The sequence below is a fragment of the Pangasianodon hypophthalmus genome, chromosome 12 (assembly GCF_027358585.1).
Source record: "Pangasianodon hypophthalmus isolate fPanHyp1 chromosome 12, fPanHyp1.pri, whole genome shotgun sequence".
Taxonomy (NCBI): Eukaryota; Metazoa; Chordata; class Actinopteri; order Siluriformes; family Pangasiidae; genus Pangasianodon; species Pangasianodon hypophthalmus.
In genome coordinates, this window is record NC_069721.1 from 21,040,219 (window position 1) to 21,050,651 (window position 10,433).

Below are 10,433 nucleotides of genomic sequence, written 5' to 3' on the forward strand. Positions count from 1 at the left end.
AGAAAAATGCTGAAATATAACGCAATTGTATTTAATTGATCTCTAATTGCTGTACCAAAACAGTATTTCTTATGTCTGGAGGTCTTTCCTAGCAAACCCCCCTGAGTGTTGAATTTAAATTCAACTGGACACAAATGAACACTTGAGCAGTTAATACAACACTGTATGCATTTACTACTTTAACAATGAATTTCAAACAGTAAGAGTTTATTCACCATGGTATCTCCAGTGGCGACCGCCTGTGTGGCAGCTCTGTGAATAATCAGGTTTATTCAGTCTTTAGCCATTGAGCTTTGAGCAGCAACGGAAAGCTCACCTGTGTATTAATAATGCATTACAGCAGTCCTATCTGTCAGATCCTGTCAGTCTTTCACGGTGTGTAACAGTGCACAGTCACGGTGGGATCTGGGTTACACTGCAGATACTGCAAGATTGTGACTGGTGAGGTTTTAACAGTTTTATTCATTTCTGTTACATTTTCTTCTGTTTATATTTCTGATGTTTTTTGAAGCTTTTTTAATCCATTGCAGTGCAGAAAAATGTACACACTTGACTATATGTTTTAATGTAAGGAAAACACAAACCAGAGGGTTTCATGTTTAGTGGAGACTTCAGTAACTTGAATATTTCCAGAAGACCTGACATTCTGTAACACCAACAGTTACTGAACTGGAGTTATTCAAGTTTATAATGAAGTGTAAAATTGTGAAACAAATTTTCCAGCACAACTGCTATTTAAATACTTTGCTTTTTCTGTCTCATTTCATATGAAATCTAGATTTGTTTTTGCCTGACAAACATGGAGCTGATCGGTTCGACACAACTGGCAACATACACACGGCCCAAGAGCAGTAACTTCCTGCCAGCCATCTCCACAACAGCATCTAACTACAGAAGCCTCCAGCCGACCCTCACTACCAACCAGAACTCCAACTGGAGGACTAACATGTACTTCAGGAGTGGGAGTGCTATTCCTGCCATCCTCCCCATATCTCAAAGCAAAAACCTGGGCCTGGTTCGGGCCAAGACTATGTTCTACCCATCCAACAGGACTGCACTAATGACACGCTATACACCAGATGACTGGTACAAGTCCAACCAGAACAACTACAGAGAGTCAGAGTCCTCCAGGAAGAGTGCAGAGAGGCTGAGGAAGGACACGATCCAGTTGATCCAAGACCGGGATCAGTTCACACGCAGGACTCAGGAGAACACCAGCAGGAACCTAGGGGAGAGGCTCAACGATATCAGCTTCTGGAGGTCTGAGCTGTGCCACGAGATAGACAACATGGTGACGGAGATAGCGGCGCTGACGGAGGTGAAAAGAAGACTGGAGAGAGCGCTTGCTGAGACCGAGGGGCCACTGCAGGTGCACTCTTTTGTTTTTTTGTTCCCAAATAATAATCTGGTCAGCAGTGGTCATGTGGTGGTCCTTTCCATTATAGATGGTGCAGCATCCTTGAGTGTAGACAAAAGAATCTAAAATAGCCTCTTTCTGAGATAGTTCATAATTTGCACAATATTGAACCTGTTTGGAAGCAGTACAGCATGTATCATATTCTGGCACCTGTGAGGGTGTAATAATAAAACAAAGCTAAATTAAATTGCAAAACTGCTAGCAAACAAAAAACACAGACCACAAGGCAACAACCAGGTCAGCAGCCATGATCCAAGTACATTCATAACACACACAAACCTGCAATGGGCAAGTGACTACGCTCCTTCAGGGTCACTGTGAGGAGGATCACATTTTGTACATAGCAGTGGATGGCATACAATTAATAATTTTTACGCTAAAAAAAATGACCTATATTGTAGGTAGCCTTTATTAACTGGTAACACAGTGTATGTGGGCTTGGAAGTAGAAGTTACCAGGAAGCTGTTACTAGGTAAACATGAAACTAGATGACACAGGGAAAGCCTATGAGGGCATTCTTTAGCCTTGTCATGTCACAGTGATCTGGGTAAAGATTAGCAAGCCCGGGTTTGTGTTGAGGGATCAGGTTACTTTCCTATAGACTCTGGAGAGAACAGATAGCTAAGGAGAAGAAGGTGTATTCTAATAGACTAATGTCATCCTGAAGTCTTCAACAGTTGGACAATAGTTGAATATTTATCTTCACAAAGACACCTTGTCCATGGTAAAGAAAGTATGATAACTAGCTACTTCCTAAACAGCCTGTAGCCCAGTTGATTTCCATTCCCAGCATCACTGAGACATACTTTCTGGATTGCTGTTTGTCACTTTATGCCAAAGTATCGTGTAGTGCAATACTTTTACTTTCTCTCACACTGATTTTTTTTTCTCTCTCTCTCTCTAATTGTGTACATTGGGCTTCAGTGGGCCCATATTGGTGTGGATGTGAGTCAAAATAACTTCTACCTCTGAAAAATTTCTTTTATTTCGCTAGTTTTATTCTTATTTCATGCTTTCAGCTCTGTGAGATTTACCTTTTATGGAGTTTTGTGGGTGTCACTGAATGCAAATGAGCTGTGGCATGCACATGCTTTGCAATTTGCATATTATTGGCGTTCATCAGCACTGGCGCATGTCAGGAAAGTAAATTGGTGTTTCTGAAACGTTTGTAAGAAAGTTTTAGCTCAGTTTGGCTTACGCAAAACTTAAATTTACACACGACTTACTAAAAGATTGGTCAAATGAGGCCCATTGTATATAATATTTTGTTTATTGTATTCTTATTGTGCTTATTTTATTCTATTTTGACCATTTATTTAAGCCTGTGTGTGTGACACTTGACTTCTGCCAAATATATTGTAATATTTACAAAGTAATATCAAAGCATATTTTATATATATTATATATATATAATTTTCTATCCTGACATTGTCTCATATGACAAAGTGTATTGCAAATCCTAAATGAAGATTATGTAGGAGAGTAAGTAATCCACTTCACTCATGAGCAACAAAGACTATTTTACTGAATAAATGTGCATTTGTATGCATGTGCTGTAGTTGCAATTCAGTGTTTTAACTCATACACCATTTCACAACATTCATAAACACAGCAACATACATTTCTGGTTTGTATTAAAATACCTATTTGGCTTGCAAAACATTTAAATAATTCATCTAAAATGTGCAAAATGTTTGACTCACAGTCCGCAGTCCAAAAAAAAAAAAATTGCTCCAATAATATAAGATGTCCAAATTTAAACAACATAAGCTACTCCTTTAAAATAAATGTTGAAAATTTATTATACTCATTAGTATAGCTTCGAACTCTAACGATGTAAGATCAGTGATCCATTTTTTTTTTTTTTTTTTTAGGTGTCCCAGGAATGCTTGTTTCATCGAGAGAAGAGGATGTCCATCGACCTGGTACATGATGATGTTGAAAAAGACCTGATCAAGGTGCAGTACTCGTAATATCATTTCAACTTAAAAATGATGATGGTATAATTAATACCCAAAGGATGTTCAGTGCAGCATAATGATTTAAGACTTTGGACTATAATGCTCATTGTCCAGTTCTCAAACTATGATTAGACTTTCTGTAATATGTTTCTAAGAAACTAACTTTATTTTAGAAATTGAAGTTACTTAAGATGGATTTTCTTCATCTCTTGTTCAGGAAGTGGAGGTGATAAAGTCGTGTCAGGAGAGAATGAGGAGGAACTTGGACAAAGCCATTGCACAGCTGGCGTGAGTTTCAGTTTTTCAGCAAGTATTTTTTAATCTTTGCTCTGAAAAACTCAAACAGTGAAGAAATAGCAAATAATGAATGGGGTGTGTGTACGTGCTTTTTTTTTTTTAGATCAAATCGAGCAGCGCAGCATGAACTGGAAAGAGATTTAAACGATAAGGTCGCAGCTCAGCGTATAGACGACAGGTGTCATCAGCTGAGAAACACCTCAGACGGCATCAGCTACTACAGAGGCATCGAGCGTCTCGATCCCTCGTGAGTTTCACAGACAGCTCATCCTCATGGGCAGGTTTGGATTTGTGCTGGAGGAAATAAAACATACAAGCATTCATTTTAGGAAGAGATGCAGGACAGGATGATCACTTATCATTTAAACTATTCTGTAGTTTTCACGTTTTAATTAAAAGTCAATTAAAACATTTGTAACATTTGGATTATTACTTTTAAAATAACAAAGCGATCACTTTAGAGAAATAATACACTTTTCTTTTTTTTTCCCATTGATTATTTTCCTATATCATGCCCCATCATGTTTTATTCCAATTTGCCACCACTAACATTTTTTTAAATTTATTAAAGAATGATGTCATATATATTTTTTTTCTGTTTATAGTTACATTTCTATTTCTTTCTTGAAGTTAAGAAGACAAAAATGCAGCTTGTTATGTTTCTGGGAAAGCAAAAAGCCCTCCGCTTGTCAGAAGTGTTATAGTTTTGCCTCTAGCAGTTACAAACCGTTGGCACTGGAGACTCCTTCCAAAAATGTTAAATAAATCTCTCCTCACAGAAAACGTTTTTAAAAACCCTTTTATTTGAGCATACAAGTTCCCTTATAGAAATAATAATGTATTAGAATGAGTGTATAAATATAAACTGATGATTTGACTTCAATCTGGTACTCTGCAGCCAGAGTACTATCCTCAGAGCTGCAGTTCTAGAAAATTAATCAACACCTTCTGACCAATCAGGATCGAGAATTCAACAGCACTGTAGTATAAGGAAGAAATAAAGCCCAGGACTGTTATTAGGACACAATGGAGGACAGAACTGTCATTTTACAGAAGAATTCAAGACAGGAAGGGCTAATTGAAGGCCTAAATACAACCTTTTTCAGCAGCCAGTGAGCGTGGCCATCTATTAAGAATTACACACAGAGGTTCACACTGCATAAACAAGATATGGCCAGTGCAATAAAAAAGTATTTTGCAACAATGTTTTGAAATCACGCAAAACATCTCTCCTCAAAAGCATCGTAAAGTTAGGATTATCGGAACAGGTATTGTCATCTTCTTGTTGGCTGAGAGCAAGAATAACTCAGCCATGAATGTTTAAAGAAGTGTAAAGAAGTATAGAATAACTGAATATAAGGTGAAGACAAGTTTTGAGTGTCAGCTGAATTGAGTAACTGCTTCAAAATCAATGTCTAATATCATTTGGGTATCGAATGTAGTTCTAAACTCTTAACAGAAATGACTTCAGAACTGAAAAGAGTGCAGCAGAGAATGATGGCTCTCAAGCAAGTGAGCCTATAGTACACTGAAAAGACTCTGAGGCAGGAAATAACGTTTGTTAAATTGTTTCATGAACATAAATGAACATGGGTTATCAGTCTGTGTCGCCATCAATGTTAGATGACTTGATAAATCAGAAAGGCAGCTAAAATTTCCAGTGTACATCCAAACACTTTTACAAACACTGGTCCAAACACCAAAAAAAGAGAGGTTTGAAACAGTGTTAAACATTCATAAGTATTTTCTTATGACATCACCACTTTGAGGAAGAAATATACAAAATTTAACACTTGTTTAATAGAAAACCACACAGGAAACATAATCTAGATCTCTATTTGGGTCTAGACCTCAACCATTTGGCTACTCTGTTACTTTTGTTCTATTAAATATGTTCCTATGCTTTGGTGTTAAGTTACAAATTTTTATTATTATTTTTAATATGAGAGCAGTCTGAGCTTGCCTGACTCGTGGTCAAAGTTCACAGACGACAACATCCTGCACTCTCAGAGTGAGCGTGCGGCGTCACACAAGCTCCGTGACGAGATCGAGGTGCTGCTCAACATCACCTCCAACGAGATGTGGAACCAGTTCAACACCGTTAACATAGCCTTCACCAACCGTATCTCTGAAATGGCTGATACCAAGAACAACCTGCAGGCTCACTTGGCCAAGGTGAGGACCACGACACGTCTCTCACGTCTCGGCCTTGTGTAAACACATGCTTGATAAAAGACCCTAAACCATGGAGCGGTTACCAGACGTAGGCTTTTGTTGTGAAATGTGGTCCTTTTTGAAATCAGTCATGTTTGCATGTGTTAGTGCTAGACCATTCCTTTGAAGGATTCATGGAACAGCCTGTGGTTAAAACTCCTGCATGATTTGTGACATTGTTATTCATTTTCAGAAGCAAATCTGTAATCATCCAGGATCGGTTTAAACGACGAGAATGAAAACCAGATGCAGTGTTGTCATATTTCATATGCAGCGATTTTAAGTGGTGCTAACACAGCCATAACAAGGGAATTCCTTCCATATCTTATCTTGAGATTATGATGATTTACAGAGGAGAACCAAGCCCTTTACACACATGTATTCATCATTGTAGGTTTCTCAATTCTCTAAATTCCTCAACAACTACATTTCGTAATTGTATCAGTGTGTACCAGCCAAAATCATATTACACAGACCAGTATTCAAATGGACCAAATTGTATTTTGGGCTAAATAGAGAAGCTGATTGCACCATGTGTGTGTGATAAGCTCAGTGAAGAAAAAGCACTAAACACTGTGCACTATTGTGTAGCAGGGTAACTGAAGGTCACAGTAAACCTATTGACAGCTCTTATCAGAGGCTCAAGGTAGCTAATAAAGCACCATCACCTACAGTGTAGCAGTGTGAGAGGTGGACTAAATTGGATGTCTAACATGACCTACGTGAGGTAGAACCCTTGAGTGTAATCGAAAATATCTCTCTGATTCACAATATGCAACCTATTTGGGAGAATTCATCCATCACTGGTAAAATTGGTCATTTAAATATAATTATTTAGGATGATAATCTGAAGTGCTTTTAGACCCCGTCCATGTGGATATTTTTCAAAACATTGTTTTTACCCATTTGTTTTCAATATCTCTCTCCACAAGACAATGATTTGAAAATGCCAACATGAGCAGGTCAGTGCATTGCTCCATGCCATACACACTCTCCTTCATACCTGGGGCAGTTTATTGTACACAGAGAACCCGGGGAACAGTAACCCAAGCTCGGGATCGAACCGGGTTTGATGGCAACGCAGCCATTGACCAGCTTCTAATCATTAACTTAGAGAGAACAAATTCATAGCACTGTGCAAAGACCAAATACCACACCAATCCATGAGGCATGAAATTCCCCACATGTAGTCCACCCTTCAAATCCCCTCTTCTCCCACCCACACAGATGTCTGTCAAAAATATTGGGAGCTCTAGTCTGGAACATGTTCATCTACAATTATGTTTCTCTAAATAATAGGTACAAAATATGTACAACCACTTTATCAACAAGTATTTTTTTTTATCTTAAAACCTCTTTACAACCTAACAACTTAGATGTAATACTTGTAGGTGGCATGCACATCAAGAAGAGCAGGATTTTAGAATAGCAGGTTTATCTTTAATCAGTCTACATTTCCCAACACATCTCCTCTCTTTCCCTCAGACCCTTCAGGAGATCTACCAGACTGAGATGCTCATTGACACCTTGAAAAAGGCGATTCGTGATAAGGAGAACCCTCTCAAAGTAGCTCAGACCCGTCTGGAGGAGAGAACCCGTAGACCCAACGTGGAACTCTGCAGAGACAACCCATATCATAGGTGCAACCTTGAAGAACCTATCAAAGTCAAGGAAGCAAGGAAAAATCAGACATAATATGCTTCATATATGTAGAGTATATTCATATACTGCGTTGTTACAGAAAAAAACATCTGTGATATTTGACTGGAAACAATTGGGGTATATTTTCTTTTGCTTACAGTCTACTTTCCGTTCTTTCCCCATCATCTTTCTCAGGTTGGTGAGTGAAGTGAGAGAGATTGAGGACACGATTCATACTCTGAGGGAGCGACTAATGGAGGCTGAAAACACTCTTCAGAACCTGGTGAAGACCAAAGTGGCTCTGGAGCATGACCTTTCCATCAAGGCCAACTCGCTCTTCCTGGATCAGGAGAAATGCATGAGCATGAGGAAGAGTTTTCCCAGCACCCCACGCCTGGTGGGATATACATAGAGTCCGGTCTTCCTTTCATGCTAACACAGCTCCAGGTTTCTATACCCAAGATTTAGAAATTAAATATTATTATGGGAAAAACCTCATTTGTTAATGGCTAATGAAAGGAAATTAGCAATAATTACAATTAGCATTAATTACAGTACTCCCTAAAGGAAAATGTAAAGAATTTCTTACACGTTTGCAGCTTTAATACATTTGTTTTGAGTTTAAAATCATTTTACATATGAAAGATTCAAATAAAGTATTTCTGATGAATTGGCGCATTAATTAAATAGTCTACAATCACCAATGAATTCATCTATCATCTATCTATCTATCATAATTGTAGTCAAAGCTCAAACTTATTTTAGCATATTATGTCCAAAGTATGTCCAATATCCGAGGGGATGGGTATAAATGGAGAACAAAATTGGGCCCAAGAGAGAACCTTGAGCAGTTCCAAACCGGTAACAATCTGTTAAATAAGTAAACTTACTGAGAGTTTTTCTGCTTATTTAGACTTTCACTGGCCATTCTCAGAATCAATTGACTGTAGTGTGAGATTGTCTCATGACGCTTAGATGTTAGCTTTGTTAATTCACTATAAACAAGTGACTGGTGCTAATTCTCACCTGTAGGTCTGATGTTACAAAAGCCCAGAAATATCCTGTTGTAGCTAAATAACTGGACTCTCAGATTGTTGTTACAAACAAACTTGATGCTAATCTTGTATTGGCTCATCCTGCTACCATATAACCTAGACTAGCTAGTTTATTAGCAACACATACTTGAAAAAAATGTACAAGTTTATAATCAAGGACTCTTTCAATCTCCATTCTTCCTATTAAAAGCTGTTTAAACCTAGTCAGTGTCACATAATTTCCTCAGTGTGGACTAAAATCAGAGAGAAGGACATCTCAAACATCATCAGAGAAACAGATGCTTCAGCTGACGTGTGTTTGAGGACAAACAGTGCAATCTAAAACACATGCTAGGGTTCAAACACCTACTTGTGACTTTACACATATGCAACCACTGCTGCCAATTCTTTTCAGGGAAAAGTGGTAAATGTGTGCTCGAAACATTACGAGATGACGTCATTAGTTTGTTGATTTGCATATTCATTGAACTACCATGATCATTTGCACATGAAAAGGTGTTACATGAAGAAGGAAGATTTTCCAAAAACACTCAGAATATAATAGAGTTTTATCAGAATAGAAGATGACAGACTAATATTTTATATAGAAAAAAAAGAGAAGTTTTTGGTCATGGCACTACAAACTATTGTATCTATTTACAAAATAGAGTCTGGAATTATGCAGTATGCAGACAAAATGAAGCTGTGGTAGTGAACAGTCAAGCAATATTGGCAATATTACTTCTAAATATTGCCAAGAAGAGAGTTTCAAATGAGGAACAACTAAGTGTGCGAGTGGAACAAGCAACAGTGATCAGTGATTTGTTGCTGGGAAACAATGGTGCACAGTAATTGGTTGTTGGGAACATTGTTGTTTGGTGATTGGTTGTTGGAAAACAATGATGATCAGTGTTTGGTCATTGGGAACAATAGGGATCAGTGATTAGTTGATTGGGACAATGGTGATCGGTGATTAGTCTTTGGGAACAACAGTGATGAGTGATTTGGGAACAGTGTTGATCAGTGATTAGTTGTTGGGAACACTGGTTTGCAAAAATGTAACTCAATTAGGCTTTATACAGTGGTGGTGAGTCCAGCAAACCTGTTCTCTCAACCTGTATAACCATGAGCAGTGATGTGAGCTGGGCAGTGCATTATTTTTAAATAAACGTGCTAAAGGGGTATAATTTGCATATACAAATTGCAGCAAACTTCAATGATTTTTTAGGGATTTACAGTATATTGTGACTGACAATGTAATTTCTTATCATAGAGATACCTTTTTAATCGTTATTGTCTCTTTATTCTTGGTAAGTAAACGGTAGCATGCTTTTCAAAGAAGCAATAAAATGGCTTCCGAGTTACACCTAAGTTTACACACGCCTCTCATTTGTCTTGGTATTTCACATCGATGCAAAAAATAGCTGAACAAAATCAAAGTGGTTAACTAACAAAAGAAACTTTCAGCAATAAAATTAGTAAATAAGATGCCACTCCTAGAAGAGATGTTTGGGCTGATGATTTCCATTGAGGTCGATTTATAGATCGATAATCTCCTCTGAAATGTTTCCATCTCCACCAATTCTGACCTTTGAGATCAAGCTGAACTTGCTCAATACAAATAAGACTCATTGTTTGCCTGGATCTTGACATAAAACTGACTCTCCATGCTTTCACTGCTTTTACAATGAAGGGCTTGGTCTTGGTCTCTGGCTTCAAGAGAATTTCTCTTACAAGAGCAATCAATTCAGTCAACGACTGTGGCTGAATCATTCAGAAAGTTGCACATTTCACAAGTTTACTTTGAGTCACTTGCATACTTTTCACATTTACACTGTGGATGTAGCGGCTGCTACAACAGAAGACTCA

At 37.9% G+C, this 10,433-nt stretch overlaps 1 protein-coding gene across 1 annotated transcript; it reads left to right on the plus strand.

Annotated features, from left to right (window-relative positions):
- Positions 1-265: 265 nt before the first annotated feature.
- On the plus strand, positions 266-8,788 carry tekt3 (tektin 3). Its single transcript, XM_026915607.3, has 8 exons — positions 266-441; positions 779-1,369; positions 3,292-3,375; positions 3,596-3,666; positions 3,779-3,922; positions 5,628-5,850; positions 7,375-7,529; positions 7,726-8,788. Exons 2-8 carry the CDS (start codon positions 800-802, stop codon positions 7,940-7,942), a joined length of 1,464 nt encoding a protein of 487 aa, XP_026771408.3. The 5' UTR covers positions 266-441; positions 779-799; the 3' UTR covers positions 7,943-8,788.
- The last annotated feature ends 1,645 nt before the right edge of the window (positions 8,789-10,433 follow it).

Coding starts and splice junctions, on each gene's coding strand:
- tekt3 (XM_026915607.3), top strand. CDS start 800: ATGGAGCTGATCGGTTCGACACAACTGGCAACATACACACGGCCCAAG. Junction 3,376..3,595: donor TTGAAAAAGACCTGATCAAG/GTGCAGTACTCG, acceptor TCTCTTGTTCAG/GAAGTGGAGGTGATAAAGTC. Junction 3,923..5,627: donor ATCGAGCGTCTCGATCCCTC/GTGAGTTTCACA, acceptor ATATGAGAGCAG/TCTGAGCTTGCCTGACTCGT.